General features: G+C 49.3%; 4 protein-coding genes across 5 annotated transcripts; 3 read left to right on the forward strand and 1 right to left on the reverse strand.

The window, feature by feature from the left end:
* Positions 1-154: 154 nt before the first annotated feature.
* On the forward strand, positions 155-3,694 carry LOC114844124 (BTB/POZ domain-containing protein 2). The gene is made up of 9 exons (XM_029131226.2): positions 155-726; positions 808-927; positions 1,084-1,240; positions 1,341-1,446; positions 1,558-1,755; positions 1,864-2,056; positions 2,181-2,268; positions 2,372-2,518; positions 2,605-3,694. The coding sequence occupies exons 1-9, from the start codon at positions 170-172 to the stop codon at positions 2,764-2,766; spliced, it is 1,728 nt and encodes a 575-aa protein (XP_028987059.2). The 5' UTR covers positions 155-169; the 3' UTR covers positions 2,767-3,694.
* A 466-nt stretch (positions 3,695-4,160) lies between these two features.
* On the reverse strand, positions 4,161-9,608 carry eef2b (eukaryotic translation elongation factor 2b). Its single transcript, XM_029132039.3, has 14 exons — positions 9,450-9,608; positions 8,072-8,286; positions 7,822-8,003; positions 7,524-7,735; positions 7,263-7,438; positions 7,063-7,168; positions 6,707-6,959; positions 6,429-6,624; positions 6,214-6,337; positions 5,884-6,126; positions 5,432-5,785; positions 5,134-5,316; positions 4,922-5,054; positions 4,161-4,831 (listed from the first exon to the last, which is right to left on the reverse strand). Exons 1-14 carry the CDS (start codon positions 9,450-9,452, stop codon positions 4,638-4,640), a joined length of 2,574 nt encoding a protein of 857 aa, XP_028987872.1. The 5' UTR covers positions 9,453-9,608; the 3' UTR covers positions 4,161-4,637.
* Positions 9,609-12,334: 2,726 nt separating this feature from the next.
* LOC114844568 (cyclic AMP-responsive element-binding protein 3-like protein 3-A) lies at positions 12,335-16,693 on the forward strand. 2 transcript variants are annotated; one of them, XM_029132042.3, is made up of 11 exons: positions 12,335-12,768; positions 12,880-12,917; positions 13,071-13,169; positions 13,327-13,609; positions 13,695-13,825; positions 13,898-14,008; positions 14,137-14,243; positions 15,340-15,408; positions 15,666-15,750; positions 16,043-16,136; positions 16,211-16,693. In XM_029132042.3, exons 2-11 carry the CDS (start codon positions 12,897-12,899, stop codon positions 16,396-16,398), a joined length of 1,188 nt encoding a protein of 395 aa, XP_028987875.1. In that variant the 5' UTR covers positions 12,335-12,768; positions 12,880-12,896; the 3' UTR covers positions 16,399-16,693. The 2 variants fall into 2 exon arrangements, with proteins under 2 accessions (XP_028987875.1, XP_055359887.1); XM_055503912.1 differs by lacking the exon at positions 12,335-12,768 and having other exon boundaries at positions 12,815-12,917.
* Positions 16,694-18,230: 1,537 nt separating this feature from the next.
* On the forward strand, positions 18,231-21,551 carry LOC114844567 (relaxin-3 receptor 1-like). The gene is made up of 4 exons (XM_029132040.2): positions 18,231-18,331; positions 18,452-18,711; positions 18,789-19,232; positions 19,439-21,551. The coding sequence occupies exons 2-4, from the start codon at positions 18,538-18,540 to the stop codon at positions 20,048-20,050; spliced, it is 1,230 nt and encodes a 409-aa protein (XP_028987873.1). The 5' UTR covers positions 18,231-18,331; positions 18,452-18,537; the 3' UTR covers positions 20,051-21,551.
* Positions 21,552-22,030: the final 479 nt, after the last annotated feature.

Genomic DNA, 22,030 nt, shown 5'->3' on the forward strand with positions numbered 1-22,030 from the left:
TAGCAGCTTATAACAGCATATTATATGACCACCGTTCTTCTGATAGTACTAGTTAGAGGTATAAATAAAGCAGAGCTTACGACGCGTTCTTGTGTAGTACCACCACCCGCCGCCAGAGGGGAGTGCAACGCAGACATGCCCGTCGACACGACTACAAATACACAGAGCGATGAAGTGCGTTGTTTACGCCTACGCTAGGTTGAAGATGGCTGCTGGAGACAACAGCGGCAGGCCTCCTTGCCTTAATTTCTCCGGCCCGGGTCCTTTGGGGAACAGCCAGCCAAGCAACAGCGTTTTCTCCATGCCAGCATCCAACGGCGGTGCCGTCGCTGCAGCCGGGGGAGCTCAGGGGACGGCGAGGCGTCCCAACCCGCAGTTGGGGCCTGGTGGGGGAGACGGCAACGGTGTTTCGAGCGGAGCTCCGCCGACTGCGCAGAACTCCCTGCAGCAGCCCGCTGCGGCAGCTGCTGCGGCAGCCGGAGCGATGGCCACCCCGGCGTCCAACATGGCATCCACCGCAGCGTCCAACGCGTCGCTGGCGGCCGCACCGACCTCCACTCCGGCTGCTGCGTCCGTACTCGTCTACCGGGAGCCCGTCTACAACTGGCAGGCGACGAAGAGCACCGTGAAGGAGAGGTTTGCCTTCCTCTTCAACAACGAGGTGCTCAGTGACGTTCATTTTTTAGTGGGGAAAGGGATGGGAGTCCAGAGGATACCTGCGCACAGGTACGAGCTTCGACTACTGCGTAGAACATTAGCCAAGCTGTGACGCCAGATGATTAACCTCTGTCTGGCTGACATCGGCAGGTTTGTTCTGGCTGTGGGCAGTGCGGTGTTTGATGCGATGTTCAACGGAGGGATGGCGACGACTTCCACGGAAATTGAGCTTCCAGATGTGGAGCCAGCTGCTTTTCTGGCCCTGCTAAAGTAAGGATGCGAGTATGAAATGGCACCTGAGGGGCAGAGTTGCTTGGACAATGCAACACGCTCTACTGCATTCCCGAAATTCTAACGATTTAAAGCAGGTTGTCCTCTAGATAATGCACAGCCATTATAAACTGAAGAGTTGTGTGTTATTTTTAGGTTTCTGTACTCTGATGAGGTCCAGATCGGCCCGGAGACGGTGATGACCACACTCTATACAGCTAAAAAGTATGCGGTGCCAGCCCTGGAGGCCCACTGTGTGGAGTTCCTCAAGAAGAACCTGAGAGCAGACAATGCATTCATGCTGTTGACACAGGTCATCTTCTTTGTTAACCATTGTAGTTTTTACATGTTGATAGTTTTGTGAATTTGTGGCTCTATTGCATTTCTTAATCTGCGTTATATTCTTCCTGCAGGCACGGCTGTTTGATGAGCCTCAGCTCGCCAGTCTTTGTTTAGAAAACATTGACAAGAACACTGGAGATGCTCTTGCTGCAGAAGGCTTTACAGACATTGATTTGGGTAATGATGCTCTCCCTAACTTAATTTTTTTTAAATGATTTAGTTGTGGTGTTTGTTAACTCAGAATCACTGCTGGTCTGCCCTCTGATCTCATTTTCCTCACCTGTTTAGATACATTGGTCGCTGTGTTGGAGAGGGACACTCTTGGCGTGAGGGAGGTGCGTTTATTTGGAGCTGCAGTGCGTTGGGCTGAGGCTGAGGCTCACAGGCAGCAGCTGCAACCAACACCAGAGAACAAACGCAAAGTACTGGGAAAAGCACTCACACTCATCCGCTTCCCCCTCATGACCATCGAAGAGTTTGCTGCAGGTAAACAAGAAAACACTACTTTTCATAACTGTTTCACTGTCTCACTTTTTTTCATGAACACAAACACTCGCCGATCTTTGCCGTCTGATTATGTCGTTGCTCCTTCAGGTCCAGCCCAGTCCAGCATCCTCACTGACAGGGAGGTGGTAAGTCTCTTCCTGCATTTCACAGTGAATCCAAAGCCTCGTGTAGACTTTATCGACCGGCCTCGATGCTGCCTACGGGGGAAGGAGTGCAGCATCACGCGTTTTGGGCAGGTGGAGAGCCGCTGGGGCTACAGCGGGACGAGTGATCGCATAAGGTAAGTGAAGAATCGTAGTTATTTGCAAAAATGAATTAACACAACTTGTCAGTTAGGCCCCAGTTTAACATAGTTACCTTTTTAAAACCATTGTTGACATTCATGATCTGTTTGTTTCCCTCAGGTTCTCTGTAAACAGAAGGATATTTGTGGTTGGGTTTGGCCTGTATGGCTCCATACATGGACCCACTGACTACCAAGTCAATATACAGGTGTGCACACCAACATAGCAGTAACATTCGTTTTGTTTTCAATGATGTTTAGATGTGCTAGGTCATATTTGGGTTCATTGTGTCTGCCCCTGTTTTCATTTAGATCATCCACACAGACAGCAACACGGTGCTGGGTCAGAACGACACAGGCTTCAGCTGTGATGGGTCAGCCAACACCTTCAGGGTCATGTTCAAGGAGCCAGTGGAAATACTACCTAACGTCAACTACACTGCCTGTGCTACACTTAAGGTGTGTTAATTGTAACACAATGAAAAGCATCAGCCTTATTGTATTACTTCAATGGAATGGAAGTGAATCCTCTATCTTTTTTGCAGGGTCCAGATTCTCATTATGGGACTAAAGGAATGCGGAAAGTGACGCATGAGTCATCGTCCACTGGCACAAAGACCTGTTTCACCTTCTGCTACGCGGCAGGCAACAACAATGGCACTTCTGTAGAGGACGGACAGATTCCTGAGGTCATTTTTTACACATAGTCACCTCAGTCATAGCAGAAATCATCCATTAAATGTGACGACCTGACACCAGCGCGGGGCCACACCTCCGCAGCCGTACAGGGGACTGATCTGTCAGACATCATACCGTTCCCTCCATATAGTGCACTACTGCTGGCCACGTGGGAAGACAAGTAGCTTTGAGGGGACGTAGGTCACTAGCTTGTCATTTGAGACACGCTCTCTCTCTCTCTCTCTCTCTCACTCACTCACTCACTCACTCTCTCTCTCTCTCTCTCTCTCTCTCTCTCTCTCTCTCTTTCTTTCTGAGCGGCTTCCTTTCTTGCTGTAGTGATGCCAACCTGTAAAATGGACATGACTGTAATGGAGAGGGAGGGAGCAGCCTCTCAGAAAGTATCCATGTCACCGCTGTGGATTAAGGCTTGACACTAAATTTTACTTAAGCTTTACGGTTCCCCTCCTGCAATCCAGACCATTAGTGCGAAGGAGAGGTGTATCTGTATGAATGTACAGCTCTGCCTCGTCGTTGTTCAATAGAGACCAGTATTTCACTTAATTCCACATCTGATATAGCTTCCATGAACTCACAGGCCTCACAGGCTTTGTAAACTCTTAGCGAATCTAACGCAAATGTCATAATTAATCTTAAAAATATGACCATAAAAGGAACTTTCAATTTTTACGTACTGTACAACTGTGATATCTTGTGTCGCTTGGTAGTTCTCAATACCCAGAATACTTTGCACTTCATTGCCTTGCATATGTTCATTTGGTTGTTCTATGGATGCACACTAACTCTGCAGATACATTTCTTTTAAGCTTTGTTTTCAAAAGTGTGTGGAAGAGCTTTCCCTCCTGGTGCAGAATAAAGGATTGTATATTAAAGTGGCATTTAATAACATTATATATGTAACTTGAAAAGAATATTGATTAAAGAGTGAAAATGTAATGAATATCTGGATTTTTTTTTATAACATCATTTTGCTTTAGGTAGCCATGTTCCCTATAAATTTAAGACTGGACTTGATCTGGAGGCTGGTTAGTGTAGCAGATTAGCATTTTGGGTGAATTTATGTCTGTAGAACAGTTTTTTCTATTAACTTTATTTTGACTTATTTATAAAACACAATGTTTCTTGTCAGAAATCTGAAATGATTACTAGTTATTTGGATTTGGATGCACACAACATTAAAAAGGTTTTGAGCAGTGTAGTGAAGTGAAGCAAGTGAATATAGATTTGGTTTCAGCCCTAGACTGCAGCTTATTTGTGCGTATATGAATATAGCTGTCATCATAATTTGGGTGAGACTTTGGTTAATATGACCATGATTAGTGCTATTATTAAAAATTTGAAATAATTTTATGTATGTATGCAAAGCATAATCTCTACTGTAACAGAATTTCAGGAGTCACAGTTTATCGTTTATGTTTTATTCATGACATCCACCGAACATAGGCTCAATGCAGGGAGTTTGATTCTCTAACACTTTATTGTGGTTTCCATGGTTGTATCCGGCCATGACCCAGTTAACTATGCATTATTGCAGCAGTATCACAGTGCACTGTACAGGCTCATCCTGGCAGATGAGCGGTGAGAAAGGGGAACGATGTGAAGGAATAGAAGAAACGGGGAACTGATAATACAACTGCTTTGATCCAATTTTCCCCCCAAACCCCTCGCCCTAGGCACTTGGTGTACTGTAGCTGTGAAATGAGAAAAGCATCGTTGCTTCCACTAGCCTACAACAGAAGCTTAAGCCTTGTTTCTGCTCCAGACTCAAAGTCGAAAACAATTTGTGCGATGTACCTTTAAGCCTGTGCAAAGATTTTAAAGTGCCCACGGGGTAGGGTTTAAAGACTGATTTGGTATTTTACAATCCGGGGTTTGGTGTTTACAGTTTATCCAAGTAGTTGTCGAGCGTGGGGATGCCCTCTTTCAGGCCTTTGCGCTTCCTGATTTCAGCCACAACTTGGAAGGGTCTGCTGGCGGGATCGTTGGGGTCTCCCTGGAGGATCTGCCAGTGGTCGAACACGCACTGAGGAAAGGCCTGGCCTCCGGTGTTGCTGCGCAGGTCGGCTGTAAACCCTAAGGAAATAAGGAATACAGTCAGAAATACAGGTCCAACTTCATCCTATCGTTTGAGAAAATTCATCCAGTATTTATATGTACACTCACCAAAGGACTCGTTGACAGGCAGATAAGCCTTCACTACGAACATGGGCGTGCCCATTACTTGGGATTCCTCAAACACGTGACCCCGTTTCCTGTTCAACACTCCGTAGATGCCGCCCACCACCTGCTCCGGGCACTGTGTGGAAAACGGTCCAGATCAGATTCACCGACTCACAGGACCCCCTCTCCGAGGCAAACCCCGCCTCCATACACACCTGTATCTCCACCAGGTACACGGGCTCCATGAAGCGCGGCTGAGCGGTGAGCTGGCAGGCGTACAGGACCCTGCGCGCCGTGGGGATGATCTGCCCGCCGCCGCGGTGGATGGCGTCCGCATGCAGCGTCACGTCGTGGATGTCGAAGCGGATGGCGCGCATGTTCTCCTCACACAGAGCGCCCTGCAGGAACACCGGGTCATTAGCCTCAGGACAAGAGAACGTGCCTCTATGCAGCTACACTGTGTCCGTCACTAGTACTGGGACGTCGCTGGAGACTGGCTTCATCTCCACCCACCTCTTTGGTCGCCCACTGGAACCCGGCCACCACGCTGTCCTTGATCTCGTTGAGGTACTGAACTCCCTTCGTCATGTCTATCAGCAGGTTGGGACCGGATCCATCCGGGCCGAAGCACCAGATCTTCCTGGCTTCCGTCACCTCCCACTCGTACTTGTCGGCGAGGTAACGGGCGCGAGCCTTGAGCTCCTGCCGAGCGGTGACCTCCCCTTTCTCGATGTCCTCGGCCAGGCCGTCGGGGAAAGGCCGGGCCTTCATAAAGAGGCGGTTGTGCTTGTTGGGGGATTTGGACAAACACATCTGATCTGACTCTTCTGTCACTGTCTCTCTGTAAGACACAACTGGGTCTGATTTCTGGAAAGAAGAGAAAGAAATTAAAGTTAATGTCTGATGGTCTTTTCCCTTCGTGGACCCAGGGGTGTGTCATGGTGGCTCTGCTTCAGCTGCCTTACCTTCAGTGGAATGCAGGCGTGGTCCTCCTCCAGGTCTTTGAGGCAGATCTCCAGGTGCAGCTCTCCTGCTCCAGCAATGATGTGCTCCCCAGACTCCTCTATGATGCACTGCACCATGGGGTCCGACTTGGCCAGGCGCTTCAGGCCCTCCACCAGCTTGGGCAGGTCAGCGGGGTTCTTGGCCTCCACGGCAACTCGCACCACGGGGCTGACGCTGAACTTCATTACCCTCATGTTATGGGCCTAAGGACAGAACGACTGAGCTCAAAGCTTGCTCTTATCGATGTTTAAGACCCAACGTTAGCTTCAAAGCAATACCGAAGCACGTACCTGTTCATAGGTGGTGATGGTTCCTGTTTTCACCAGGAACTGGTCTACTCCAACAAGACCCACGATGTTTCCACATGGGACATCTTCAATAGGCTCCACATACCGTCCCATCATCAGAATGGTCCTGGATGAAAAAGAGAGGAGTCAGGTGGTCGTAAGAACTATTTACACTTAAAGGCTGAAGTTGGAACCTTTCTTCCTCCTCCGACTTTCACCTTTGGATGGGTTTGATGTAGAGGTCCTCCTTCTTGCCAGGGGTGAAGTTCGGCCCCATGATGCGAACCTTCAGGCCTGTGGACACGCATCCAGAGAACACGCGTCCGAAGGCGTAGAAACGACCCTTGTCGCTGGTCGGCACCATTTTGGAAATGTACATCATCAGTGGAGCCTTTGGATCGCAGTTCTTGATGCCTGAGGGGAGAGGTTTAGAAATGAAGCTGCATCTGGAGCAGGATTTTCTAGACCTATGGAGGCGTGAAGGTGTCCTCCTCACCCATGGCGGCCTCGTCGTCTCCGGGCCCCTCGTAGAGCAGCTCACAGCGGTACTTCTGTGCGGTGACGGGGGAGGGCAGGTGGATGGTGATCATCTGGAGCAGGGCCTCGCCAGCGGGCAGCCAGCGACGCATCACGGCCTTCAGCAGAGGCTTGCCCTCCTTCTCCTTGTCCTCGGAGTCCAGCTTCACGTCCAGCTTCTCAATCAGTTTGGCCGTTTCATCCTTCTTAAAATTCATGATGGCATCAAACACCTAAGGAGGACAGCGAGAGGAAGCAAGAATGTTTTCAACCCTTGCCTTTCAAAGCAAAGTAAAGAATCTAAATCTGATATTTAGCTTTGTGTTTTTCAGCAACCTTAAAAATGGGATCCAAGACAAGTTGGCTAAAGGTGCGAGGGAACTTCTGACCATCAGGTCCAGTGGCGGTCTTACTGAATTTGCCAACACTTGTATCAAAATATCTGCAGTAGAAGGATAAATGATTGCACATTACAGTCACGATTTTAGTTCTCATTATTTGCATTTGGTGCTTCTGCGGAGGTGCCCTTGTTCTACCTGTCGCCCCACAGCTTCTTCATCATGTCCTCCACCTTCTTACACCTCTCTGCTGGTCCTAGCTGGGCGTCTCCTTTGGTGAACTTGGCCACGTACATCTCAGCGAACTGCTTCAGTGTGAATGCCCAGCCGTGGAGACCGGAGCCAAAGCCAACCGTACCGATGACCGGGTCGATCTGGGCAAACGCGTGGGATGAGCAGTACATTATGAACAAGGTCAGTGGAGAGGGTAAGCAAGTGTCTGCGGTGAACCTGCGGTACCATGATGTTCCCCATGGGGCCTCCCTCGTCCTCTCCATAGGTAGAAATGATGACGTTGACGTTTTCCACGATGCGCTGGAAGGTCTGGAAGAGCTCGTCCGGCTCCAGCTGCAGCTCCAGTAGGGCCCGGTCCATCTTATTCATCATCAGGACGGGCTTGATGCGCTCGGCGATGGCCTGCCGCAGCACGGTCTCCGTCTGGACGCACACGCCTGTCAGAGGGATAGAATCGGGTGAGGGAAACGTGAGACGGTGTGTAAGAGAAGGAGGCCGAGGGCGTAAAGCGCACGGCGATCACCTGAGACGCAGTCCACCACCACCAGGGCCCCGTCAGTTACCCTGAGGGCGGCCGTGACCTCAGAGGAGAAGTCAACGTGACCCGGGGAATCGATGAGGTTGATGAGGAAGCCGTTTCCGTCTTTGCTCTGCTTGATAAACGCCAAGTCATTGTCTCCGAGCTCATAGTACATGGAGATGGCCCTGGGTAACAGAGGGAACTGTTAAAGCTGCCCTGGTGATTAATACTCTGACGTTTGTGAACCACGTACGTCGACTTGATGGTGATGCAGCGCTCCTGCTCGTCCTTGCGAGTGTCTGTGAAGCGCGTCTCTCCGGCGCGAGACGAAGCAATGATCCCCGCCTTGGAGACCAACGAGTCGGTCAGCGTGGACTTCCCATGATCCACGTGGGCGATCACGGACATGTTCCTGATGTTGGACTTCTTGTCCATGATGGCACGGATCTGATCCACCGTGAAGTTCACCTGTTAGAGAGGAGGGGGGGGGATTATTCATCCAGCAGACGTTCATTACGTTCGTGATACGTGTCTATTTATTCACGTCCACCAGCGAAGCTCTGGAGCCGCTCCAGGCAGGAGTTATAAAAAGAAAGATATGCTTGAAACTGAATCCAGCAGCCCGGTCAGGACGCACTGGACCACGGGCACGGCATGATCACTTTAACTTCTGGTCCTAGTGAAGCAACAAGATCAGGAATTACTGAGTCATTACTCACATGCTGTGGCTGAATGGGCCTAGCTGAACCATTTCACAACCCAGAGGGACCACAGCATTTTAATCCTATACCTCCATCCACCCTTATAAAGATATACTTAAATGTATTAAAATAATAAATAATTCAATTTAATGGGGGAGGTTCACCACTTAGTTTATTATTCAAAATATGTCCTGTTAGCAAAGAATAAATGCAATATTTTTCTATCATACATATAATACTCTATACTGTACTACATACTGTATATTATACTCGCTATTACGAACAATCCAAACATAAAACAAATATTGGATATATAATTCTGGCATATATATATATATATATATATATATATATATATATATATATATATATATATATATATATATATATATATATATATATATATATATATATATATATATATATACAGTGTGTAGAACGAGCAGAGCTAAATAATTTAAGCCATATTAGCTTATCTCTCGTTGCAGGCGTTGACATTAAATATACTGCAGATCTGTGTCGATGACGTACTGTAGCACCGGAGGCCTGCGTTGTAATGCATTTGTGTCGTACATGGATTCCACAGTGCCTGGCGATAAATCGATCGGCTGTGCGTTAGAATTAGACGTGCGAGGTCCGCGTGACAGCGCGTTAACGCGACACCGGCGCGGACACGCAGCTAAGCCTAAGCCCCGCACGTCACGGCGAGGCTGCGGGCCGCGCAGGCCACAGCCCCGCTCTGCTCGGACAGATAACGCGGAGCGTGCGCTCGAGCCCACGAGAGCATCGGCATCCATTTCGCCGCGCGCGCGCACCTGACGGTCTCCGTCGCAGCTTGTTGCAGCGTTGAGACCAAACGAAGGTTATTCGGAGCGGTGACAGCTCCTACGCTGATATTAAACGCGCATCCACTGAAAATGTCCGACTCACCATCTTGTCCGCAGGTCGTCAGTCTTGGTGTGAGACGGTTTGCTGCTGTACACCCAGCCTCTGAGGACGGGCTGTCCCGCTGCTGACAGGAGAGACGCTGCTGCTGCTGTTGCTGCTGCTGCTGCTGCCGCTGCGGTTGGCGCGGACTGGTGCAACGCAGGGGCTGCGCCTGCAGGGGGCGCTGACGCCGCTACGGCTGCTGTGCAATCGTGCAACACAGAAGCGGCGCCGGCAGGGGGCGCTGCTGCCGCACAGTCTGCGGTCCCACGGAACCTAAGAAGGCACCAATAAGTATATGTCATTGTTTTGATTTCTATGGCATCAAATAATTTTAACTTGACAATTAAAACATATTATGTTAAAAAGGATTATACTTTTTTCATGTGTCATTATTATTGTTTTATCTTTAGGGCAACTGTGCTTCAGCAGCTTAAAGCACACCAATTACCTTTTTAACAGGAGTAGTTTTATTATTCTAATAATTGCAAAGGAATAGCTTGCTTCCATATTAACTGAATACATCTTGTGGATGTTTGTTGCAAAGAAGTTTACCTTGGACTGTTTGATTAGACAGTGACAGCTGCTTTTTATTTATCTAAGTGAATGTGTTATAAAAAAAAGTATTTATTTGTTTTGTATAACTGCTTTTCTCTTTTTTACATTCCGTAGGACAGTAACACACAGCTTGCTGAAAACAACTCACTAATGATCAATGGACCTGAGGCAAACTGCCCAGAGTTGTGGAGCTGCTGATTAGTGAGCAGTCATGTAGTATAACTCTAAACGGAACACTGCTGTCTGAGTTAGAAATAAACAAAACATTATTGCCAATTGTCAATTTGATGATGTGATAGGTTTTGAAGAGATGTTGTGTCTGTGTTCACACGCTTTTATAGAGTGCAGTGAGGTGTTTACAGTCAATCCCAGTGGACTGACACAGGGGAGACGTACAGCTTTGTGCTGAAACACACACGCGCAGATAATGGGCTCTCCTGATACCTGGCACCATGTCTGGTTGCAGTACAGTCTATGTATTATAGACTATTATAGACAAGAATTTAAATTAATTAAAGGAGGTCATTCAGACTTTGCAAATTGTTGTTACATGTTTTTGTGTCTGTGGTCGTTTTTAATGGTAATGATATTTTCTTGCATTACAAATAGAATATTAAAGATGGAATATTAAATCAAGGAAGGCTTCAAAGCTGAAAGAAGATTTCTCATTATAGAATAGAAGAAAAAATTCCTTTTCTCATATGCCGATAATTATGTTTCATGAAACCAGGCGCAGCTCAATGCACTGACTCTTTTCAGAAATGTGTGTAATCTGCCTTCTGCTGGTCGACAAGCACAACAAAACCGAGCCCCTTCACACCCAGTTGTTTCCTTTTCTCATATTTGTGCTGCCCACTGAGGATTTCCTGACTGCTTCTGGATCCACCGGTTATCGCTGAGCTCCAGATCACAGCCGTCCCGCCTGCAATTCAAGGCTGGTGGAGCGCGTTTGCTTGGAGCATGTTCGTCGTGGACGAGCAGCACAGACCTGGGCTCATCTGTGACCTTCTTTAGCCCCCAGGTTTGTTTTCAGTCAGAGCCAACCTTGGTCTTCATTTACGGCTCTTAACTGCACTTACACGTGGACAAATGAAAGCAAACATGTAAACATGTAAGTGGACATAACTGTACTACACTATCTGTGCCTACTCTGGACATCTAGAGATGTTCCTTAGTGCCCTGGTTACATGATACTCACATGTACTTCGAAACCGTGTAATCTGTTGCTAGAACAACAGTAAAGATAACAGAACCAACTTCTATGCAATTATAGGAGGTGCAACGCTGATAATACTGGGCTTCCTGCTGTAAATGAGTGTAATTAATTCAGTAAGTGCATTTAAGAGCTCAAAACACACAAACATACTGTAGGACAAGTATAGTACAACAATTTATGTCATTTGTAAAATGTCTGACCCCTATAAAATATTAAATTACTTTCTCAATTGATTTTACTGACGTGAGACCATTTTTGATGAGAAGAGACACTTTTATTCATTTAATTCAGACTCCCTGAAAAGTATTCAGGAAGTTATCTTCATGCAGTGTTGAAGCCAAATCCCTGAGGCCGAAATTAATTCATTCTAATTGTGTGACACACCCAACGTAGAGTCATAACACGAGGAACATGAGTTCATCTTTATTAGTGCAGTGTCAGCTGAGGGTCATTAAAATGCAGCTCTGAGTTCTGACTTCAGACCTAAGTTTGCCTTTTCCTTCCACCTATTCATGCATCACCACACTTTAAAAGCTTAATGCTTTAGTAAAGGCAACAACCTACCTGAGAAAAGACTCTTGGAAACTTAAGAATCAAAAGAAAATATAAAATGTCTCAGTCTGCTTTGAACTGTGGGATGAAGGTGAAAATGTCGAAGAGAAAAGAAAATAGCTTTCAATTATTTGAGCTTGAGGCTGATTCTCCCTCCTCTGAGGTGTGACAATGCTTTGAAGTTGAGGCCTCATTCTAGGAACTCGAAAGTTGATTCTGCCTTTTTTCGGAACAGACGACCATTTTGACACTGAAAGAATCTCTTCCCCGCCGTGATAATGTCCCTGCAAGCGCGCGTGCTCCTGTTGTGTGTTACGTAACTCCTTGGCTCTGTGGTCTATGAGGAATAACTGCTGCTCCTAATCACAACAGCAGAGATAAGAAGCGGTGAAACGCGGTCGGGTCGTTACGCCATAGAGAAGCAGGTAAATGCTGTCATTGTGGAGTTCTCTTACAGTGTGAACACGTGTCTGAGTCTGTTCTCCAAACAGGAAGATGCTTCTGCATCTCTGGTCCACGCGTGACCGTCCGCTTGCAACCGTTTATCAGTAGCTGCTGACAAAAAGGGACGTTTTGTTTTAAGATAACGTTCCATTTGCCAATTATTAACTAGTAGAACAACAAATGATTTAAATCTTACGTTCCTAAGTTATTGATGTCTACAACAAATAATTCATTTATATACAGTTTCTTCTCAAGCAGTGATGGAGAATTGAGCCTGTTTATGATCTTCAGATAAAAATCAATGAAGCATGTGACAGTAACAAACAGAATTCAAGGCTCGGTTCACTTTCTGTTTGGGGAGGCAATAAACCGGGATATAAATGAAATGTATTAAACAGAAAGCAGAATGTGAACTCACACAGTGGCTCAACCCCTGACGCCAAAGGTCACTGTGAGCAACTTCAGCTCAATCACATGCAATCAGGAGAAGCCGGCTCCCTCAGGCGTCGCCGATTGGACAGTGATCGACTCGTCACGGCGCTTATGTCACAGGTATGATGTGATGATATGGCATTTTAACTTTGTCCCTCAGAGGAACTCAGGCATTCTTTACACAGGAGCCCATCAGTCCGGTCACGTCCTGTGTTTTCATTGTCGTAACAGGTGCTTTTGTTGGAATTATGACACTGACCGCAGACAAGGTAGGATCCCCGATCATTAGATTATGATGCTTATTGCATCATTGCTTATTATTTAACAGCTGCACCTCCACTGACCATGTGAGTCACATTCTGCTAAATGAGCACAGACTGCTTCTGTCGAAGCCCGCCGCTCACGCTCATTATTCGTTTCAGGTGCTCAGTGGGACGGAGCTCGTCGACCTCCTGCTCGGCAACGCCGGCAAAAGCTCGGGTTACCGTGGCAACCAGCCATGGGCTGACGCAGTCCCTGATGTGAGTGCACGGAGTACAGTCACTCATGAAATTCGGTGGCGGTGGAATTGTAAACGAGCCCCTGAACGAGTGCGACTGCGAAGGCTCGACCACGAAAGAACAAAAGATGAAGCAGCCGGTGTGATGTCATGTGATAATGAGTGCACTTTTGCTTCAGACTCTGAGCCAGGGCGGTGCTGATGATGACTTCCTGGAAGCCCTGCTCGCTGGGAGCGACACCTCCTCCACCCCAGCCTCCCCCCTGTGGTCTCCCTCCCCCCTGTGGTCTCCCTGCACCAGCGACAGCGGAGTCGCCAACGACCTCCTGACCCACGGGGAACATCCAGTGCTCGGCTGCCACCCGGTCCCGGCGCTCCACACGCAGGCTCTGCTGCAGCGCTCGCCTCTTGACCACCACCTGCCGCCAGATGAAGCACTAGCTGATGTTTCTATAGATCTGGGTGAGAATATGTTCTATTGGGTCTAAGCGACAAGAAATGGGCTGCGTTTTGTGACTCGCCTGCTGTTTCGCTGGTTGCTGTGAAGGCTGGGAGGCCGCTAACCTCCAGGACCAGCCTGGGCTCACATACTACCTCGGTACCAACCAAAGCTGCCCCATAGCTCCCAGTCAGACAGCCACGGTGAGAGACCTGCTCCTGTCAAACCTGGGACAGAAGGTAAGTTTGAAAAAACTCACTCCACTTTCCAAACTGGTTCAACTGGAATGCTCTGTCCATGTGGTTGAACAGACGCATCGACTCCACCGCGAGTCGCTGCAGGAGCTCCAGCTGGACGAAGATGAGAAGAAGCTCCTGAGCAAGGAAGGGGTCAACCTGCCCAGCAGGCTGCCCCTCTCCAAGGTCTGTGGACCCTTCACACATCACCCACATCTGCACAAACAACCTGCGGCTCCAGTTACACGAGCTCTCGCTCACCCGGCGCTTTCTCACCGCTTCTCTCTCGTCTCTTTCATCATCACTCTGACAAGTTCGAGGAGAGGGTTTTGAAGAAGATCCGGCGGAAGATCCGCAACAAGCGCTCGGCTCAAGAAAGTCGGAAGAAGAAGAGGGAGTACGTGGACGGCCTGGAGGGAAGGTAGGAGCCGGCCGGCTTCCTCCCATCTGTTGTGTTCTCAAACAGACGTTCGTCACAAAGCAATTTAAATTTTCTTGGGTGGAACAAAGCTGCAGCCAAACAACCCGTCTGACATTCATTATCATCAAACTAGAATTAATTACCAGCTATTTAATTTGAGCACACCTGCGTGTTTACTGGGACTTTCCTGCAGAAAACAGCTCCTCTGGCTGAACAAACATTTTAATAAAAGAGGCCTTTGGAGGAAAAACAAAGAATAAAAAGAGCAGAGTAGAAAACCATGCTGGAAACACGAGCAAAACCAGGAAAATACAGACAGAAAACACAGACATTTGGTCAAAATGTCATTTTGTGGAGCGGTGGAAGGCGTGGGCGAGTTTGCTGCCGGTTTCCCATCAGAACTCTGCAATTTATTGTTCATTCGACCTTAAGGGGTGTTTGTAGAGGATTTCTGGCTTTTGCCGATGCCGAGCTCCAAATCTTTCCCCTCGCACCGTTGGACCAACGTCTGCTCCGCGTCTGATCTCACAGTGAAGGGGTCACTTGAGACCGCGTGGAGGAGGACACAGGTGAAGCTGAAATCAAAGTGGCAGCGCAGAGTCTGCGGCTGTTGTGTGGATAATGCAGGTTCTGCCTGAATGAAAGTTGAGCCTCTGTCAAAGAATTAATGGAAGATTGATTAATTGTTCCCATCATGGCCTCAGGCCTCATGGCCTTCATTATCTGGTCCTCAGACCTCCAAATATCTAATAGCGTGCTATCAACATCTCTGCGGAGCTTATCTTGTTGCCTCTGGATAATTCAGCTGACTCAGCATTAGCTGATAATTAATCCACTGGCGCATGCAGTGTATCAGGAGGGTGTTATCAGTCAGAGGGGCCGTAACAGAGGGCGACGGACGAGGCGAGGTGGGGGGCGGGGGGCGGAGGGCAGGGGACGGCGCCAGATAACGCTCAGCCAGCGGATATTGGACACGACAGAGACGAAGGGGAAGACAATGTGACATCATGACGCGGCGCTGCTCGAGTCGCGTCACGCCTCACGTTATCTCTTTTCTCCTTCCCCCTCCTCTTCCTCGTTGCTTCTTGTTCTGAAGGATGACGATGTGCAGCGCCCACAACCTGGAGCTGCAGAGGAGGATCCGGCAGCTGGAGGAGACCAACAAGTGAGTGGAGGGAACGGATGAAAAACGTTACAAGCACTGATTTAATAATAAACATGAGGATCCAAGTATTAGAATGTCATAAGCAATGAGCATTTTGATTCATTCAGTGCGTGTAGTTTCTGTGTGCGTTGCTGGAGTTGCTGGCAGCCTGGTGAGAAAACCTGGCTCTGGTTTAAAGCGAGTCCAGTCGTAGAGGTTGCCAGTTAAACGCCGCCGCCTTCCGCTGCTCTCACCCTGCTGCTGTGTTTGTGTTGCAGCGCTCTGCTGGAGCAGCTGAGCCGGCTGCAGGCTCTGCTTCCTGCCGGCTCCAACAAAGCCGCGCACAAAGGGACCTGCGTCCTGGTGAGACCCCCCCCCCCTCCAGCATCACTGCAATGAGCTGCACCTTTAGGAATGTTAGGAATTGTAATGGATCAATCAGCACATCAGTGAATGAAAGTGTGTCTGAGCTCCACTCGGGGCCACCGCTGTGCTCATGCGTGCTTCTGGGAGGCAAATGTTTGACCAGCACCTGCTCCCTTTTGTGAGGGCTGAATGTAGGTTACACATAAAAGCTGTTTGTTTCTCCTCCCTGTGACGCCTCTCGTCTCCCTCTCCCTCTGTCTGCGGGGCTTGACCCGGTGTTAATGTCCAGGTTCTGCTGCTCTCCTTCTCGCTCATCATTTCCTCACATCTTCATCCAGACCCCTACAGCCAGCTCAGGGGCGGGGGCTACACGAAGAGCAGAGGTCTGTGGCCGTGCACGCGCACACACACCCCTTGTCTCCCCCGGCCCTTCATCGTCTCATCCCTCCTCTTTCAGTGCCGTCCCGCTCCCTGCAGTGGATGGAGGAAGCAGGAGGCGTCCCTCCCGCTGCCCCCCCGCTCCTCCCCAGGGGCTCGGAGGCCCTACGCAGCCTGATGGAGAAGCCCCGGCCCTGGAAGTCTCCCCCCACGGGAGACGCCGCATCCTCCCCCCAGCAGGACCACAGGAGCCAGGAAGACCACTGACACACTGGGGCCTCGGGGAGGAAAGAAGCCCGGCGTCTAAATGAGCAGCTTGATCCTGTGTCACCGCGGAGCGTGAGCAAGCTGTCAGCTTCTCGCTACAGCAAAAACGGCTGCATGAGCGATTTTTCACTCGCGCGAACGGAGGTCGAGCGGGAGGTCACGCACGGAGACCAAGTTTGTTACTGTGCATCAGTGGAGCGGCGCCTCAAGGGCCCAGCGGCCTCAGATTCTACTGCACGATCTGGAACGGCAGGTTTTTTTAACCAGTGCAAGAGAATAAAAAGCATTCATCAGCCTCAGCCTCTCGAGTTTCATTTTTACTCATTTGTGTCGTGTTTTGAAAAGAATAGGATCCAAAAAATAATGAGGCGACATTTGAAAAAAATGCACAAATGACTGATTCCACAGAGGATGGATGCTCATAGTAGGTTCCACTTTGTCGGCAACTGGGACACTGAGCTTCAGCTTTAATTATCAGCTGCTGACACGTTTGTGTGAAGTGTTGTGTCTTAGACGCCATTCAACAGGTGATAATGACTAATCTCCAACGTCTGTAATGGACAAAAGCTGCCATCAGTTACAGAGAGTCACACCGTTAAGCACTAACCTGAGCCCAAACGTTCCCTCAGTAACAATCTTTGACCAGCAGACGACTCTATTTTAGTAGCTTGATCTCTTTTCCAGACAAAGAATAAGGGCAAAATCGAGGGCACATTCATTTTTGAACCACTGGTGTTTCAAAACTCTGAAGGTGAACTCAGCATCCATACATAATGTGGTGACATTTAACAGGACCGGACAAGGCCACCGCTGCGGTTAGGACGTTCTGTCCCTGTTCTTCAACTGAGATTTCAGTTAACATTCCCACGATTCCGCACATGTCGGACTTTTAAAAGCTGGACCAGCGGCACCAGATAAAATAAATAAGTCAGTGTGCATAAATTCAACTGTCCTTGTTGAGGAGAAGGACAAAACTTTAGAATGGAAAAGTAGAAAAGTACAATAAAATCTGTAGACCTGGAACAAGAAATTCAAGCCTCGTCCAGTGGGACTGAGCCATTAATTATTGACCAGGCTGCTTTACATAATGTGGTGATGTGATGGAGGGCGGACGGAAGGAGGCCGCAAGAGGACGATGGAAGCCAGACACTCAACTTTATAGAAGAATATTGAATCCTGCATTAACAACTGCAGACAAATAATGAAGCAGCACCCCCAGGAAAGTGGAAAACTCACTCTACATCTCATCTTTTGGGAGCATGTCAATCACTGCAGGACACTCTTTATGTGGTTATTAATGATTATTACCTTGACCATGTGTCTCACGTTCATGATTTGTCTATTAAAGAAAACGGAGAAAGAGGACGACACTTCTTTCTTTTTAAGGGATGTGCAGAATGTAAACAACCAACTTTATCGGTGCAACCAGACGCGTCTGAGCATCTGTCCATTCCAGTACTTTAAAATCCATGAAATAAAAAATAAACTGTAATTGCACTGATTTCACATAGACCCATTTTACACACGCTTTTGTCTCTCCTAGCTCTCACCACAGAATCTCTGATTTTTTTTGTGGACCATTTTCAAGCACTAAACACCTAAAACATTTCCCACAATGCCTCCTTGTGCATTTTAGCTTCATATAATACGCAGGAATAGAAAAGAACGAAAAGAACTTGTGATATTGTGATATGACATCTGAACAAAAAAAAAAAAACAATAACCCAATGTCAACAAGAATACAAACCGACACACTAAATGTTTGACAGCATGATAGAATCCGCTCCAGGCTGACGCTCACCTGTTCCTGCGCCGCCTAGCGGTGGGGAAGAGGCGGTGCGACTATAAAAGCGCTCAGTCCGAGCACGCTGACAGCAGCATCAGTGAGCACGGAGGAGGCTGAGTCCTCGGAACTGTGGATCAACACTCCAAAGTAGGTCGCCACGGACTAACCGCCTCTGTCTTGTTCATTTCTCGTTTATGACACACTAAAATGCAAGTAGAGACGCTTTAAGTCACTCGGATCTCCCTCCGACCTCCCAACGGGCTCCAGGACGATGAGGACTCCCGGCTCCACCGCCGCGCGCGCCGCGTGGAACTTGGCTTCGCTTTGAAACGCCCGGTCGCCTCTGCGGAGCCATGCAGAGCAACGGCAGCACGTCCGGACCCCCGACCACCGCGAGCGTCTGCGGGGGACGAGACCTGGTCGGCGGCGCCACGGGAGCGGCGTTCAACCTGTCGCTGAGCTGCTGGCTGCGCATCCTGACCGAGGAGTCGTCCCTGGAGCTGCACGGAGACAGCGCCAACCTGGCAGTGAGTTGAGCGGTGCTGCTGCTGTTTTACACACTAACTGCTGTGAACTAATGAATGGATGACGTGTCTCCTGGCAGGTGAGGGTCCTCATCGCCCTGGTCTACCTGCTGGTGTGCGTCCTGGGGCTCGTGGGGAACCTCCTGGCCCTGTTCCTGCTCCGCTCCCGGCGCCGGGGCCACCAGCACTCCTCCATCGACTGCTTCGTCGTGAGCCTGGCGCTGACGGACCTGCAGTTCGTGCTCACCTTGCCCTTCTGGGCCGTGGACACGGTGCTGGACTTCCGCTGGCCCTTCGGCCGCGTCATGTGTAAGATAGTGAGCTCGGTGACCACCCTCAACATGTACGCCAGCGTCTTCTTCCTCACGGCCATGAGCGCGGCCCGGTACCGCTCGCTGGTCACGTCCCTGAGGATGGACAGCCCCAGCATCGCCACGGCTCGAGCCAAGTGGGCCAGCCTGGTCATCTGGGTGGTGTCACTGGTGGCGACGCTGCCTCATGCCTTTTATTCCACCACAGTCCAGGTACATGCTGAGGTTACCATGGTAACGTCAATAAGTCCAACTTTTCTTTTGGTGAGGATGCTCTGCCTTATAAACAAGCTGATAATCTGGCCCACTGGGGTAAAAGGAGCTACCATTTGAATGATTTATGTTACATGGTGCGTTACAGCTGTTCTAAAGCTCCAGAACCCGAGCGGTGCGGCCTCTGACGCGGCCTCTGTTCACAGGTGTCTGCGGAGGACGAGCTCTGCCTGGTGCGATTCTCCGACTCCGACTCGGGCAGCTGGGACCCGCAGGTGCTCCTGGGCCTCTACCAGACGCAGAAGCTGCTCCTGGGATTCGTGGTGCCCCTGATCGTCATCTCCGCGTGCTACCTCCTCCTCCTGAGGTTCATCCTGAGCCGACGCGTCGTCGGCAGCGCCGTGAGCGGGGACGCCGGCGAGAGGTCGGCGTGCGAGAGGGGGCGTCACCGGCGCCGCTCCAAGGTCACGCGCTCCGTCACCGTTGTAGTTTTGTCCTTTTTCATATGCTGGTTGCCCAACCAGGCCCTCACCCTGTGGGGGGTCCTGATCAAGTTTGACCTGGTGCCCTTCAGCAAGGCATTCTACAACGCCCAGGCCTACGCCTTCCCGCTCACCGTGTGTCTGGCTCACGCCAACAGCTGCCTCAACCCGGTGCTGTACTGCCTGATCCGACACGAGTACAGGGCCGGACTCAAGGAGCTCCTGCTCAGAGTGTCTGGGTCCATCCGAAGCGTCCTCACGCTGGTTCTGAGGGGCAAAAGGGTACAGGAGGCCCCATCCAGTCTGGGTATGATCCAGAAAGACATAAATATGTGACTGGCGTCAGGGAGGAGGACGTTTAATCAGATCTAGGAGACAAGCAGCTCCGGGGTGCGTGAGGTACAGGCTGATGCTGGGGAGGGGGCTCGTCCTTGAGCACGGCCCCGATCCAAAGCAATCAGCCAGAATAATGCTCCAGAACAAGTCTCTGATTGTCTCTGAGTGGCCCAGTGAAAACCCAGAACAAACCTTATTGATTATCTGCAGAGGAGTCCAAACTGGCCACTTGTCAAGCGCGACGGAGCCTCAGAGGATCTGCAGGAAGGACGGGACAAACCTAAAGAGCATATAGAGACTCAGCTGTGAAAATTCAGGGCCTTGCAGTAATTAATGTCAAAGGAGGATTAAGGATCCCAAAACTTATGTAAATGAGACATTTCATCTGTTTTCTTCATTATGATTGTATTGATGAAAATGTGCAAAACATTTGTACATTTTTTCTTGTTCTGTGCTGCGATCAGTTTTTTCCTGGTGTCTGTGGCAAAAAAGCGGATCCTTCAGTGAGACAGTGCACGAGACGTGACACGTGCGTCATCTTTGTCCTTTCAGTGTGTTTCACCGGCTTTTAGCTTTACTCTGCACTTTCATGAAAACCTGCCAACTTGCCCACACAGGCCCGAGGGGACGCTGGGACACGTCACGCGTGTCTGTCGCGCTTCATTCCAGCGAGAAGCCGCCGCGAATCGTCCGCTTCTGTGGCTCCAAATAAAAGAAAAAGGACGTTGGAGGCCGGTGACGTCCCGGGGACGTGGTGCTGTGCAGGTGGATGAGTCAGCTGCGCACAGGCTTCTCCACGTTCCTGCCCTTTTGCAACCTTTAAAGTCGGAACACGGATAAACATCTTCACCTGCTCCCAGGCGTCCATTGTGTGTTGCTCTGGTCCTAATTGCGTCTCCGATCCAGTCACGGACGGTCGAGGCTCTGTAGGTAGGAGGCTCCGCAAAAGAAGCTCGTGAATTGGAACAACTCATTTCTGACTTGGGAGCCATAGCATTTCCTGCCATCTGCTGTTGTTCCTCCAGACTCTCACATAAGCTCCCGTCAGAATTCAACTCTAAAAAAAAACTGACAGAGCAGCTCTAGTGCATCCATTTCTACTTCCGTTTCAGTGCAGCATCTGACTCATCTCATCTTTTAGAGCAGAGAGCACTCACGAGCACGTGACACCCGCACGCATCCATGTACGACTGTGTGAGTGGCTCAAAGCGGGTACCAGCACGTCATCTCTGCGCGTGACTTACAGGTAGAGAGACCTTCTGGACTCCAGGCGCTCGGATGCTGACTTCCAGAAGCTGGCAGCGAACTCGTTTGCACAGAGAACACGTATCGGATCAAAATATATTCTGAAAGCTCCTTCATGTCATGAAGTTGTTGCCAAACTAGTCCAGAAACATTCCTCAGCTGTGAAATCATGTGTTAGTGGCTCATCAGTAATACGCTCCAAGACGTCTGTCAAGTATAAAGACGTATTATTCTCACAATAAATTACTTCCAAGCACTAGTAGTGTTTCATAATTTGACGCCTGGTAAATGCTGCTGCTGCTGCTTTTATGCTCAGTGTAAATCCAATAATTGGGTAATAACTGTCAGCGTATGTGGTGTGGAGCGAAGTGTTTCAGCGTGGGCTGGAGTCCACGCGGTGCTGCCGTCGCTCCCCGGAGAATAACCTCATTAACAACTGCGATGATGAACGGGAACGCAGCCGTTACAGGTGAGAGACGTGATTCATCCTCATTAAAACGTGTCCCAAAACACGTCGTTCCTTCAGGAAAGTGAAAATGTAAAAGATGAATGGCCAAAGCGAAATTAAATACTCCACACCTGGAGCAGCGACAGCCGCGTTTGAAACATTTTGCTTTCCATTCAAGTTACTGCGGATTTTTTCAAAATTCAGATCACTAACTAGAACGAGGCTTTGGAGCATGATGGCTCCAACTCTGAAATCCCGATAAACCTCCACCCGTGTCTTTAATCACC

This window comes from Betta splendens, chromosome 17 (genome assembly GCF_900634795.4).
Source record: "Betta splendens chromosome 17, fBetSpl5.4, whole genome shotgun sequence".
Lineage (NCBI taxonomy): Eukaryota > Metazoa > Chordata > Actinopteri > Anabantiformes > Osphronemidae > Betta > Betta splendens.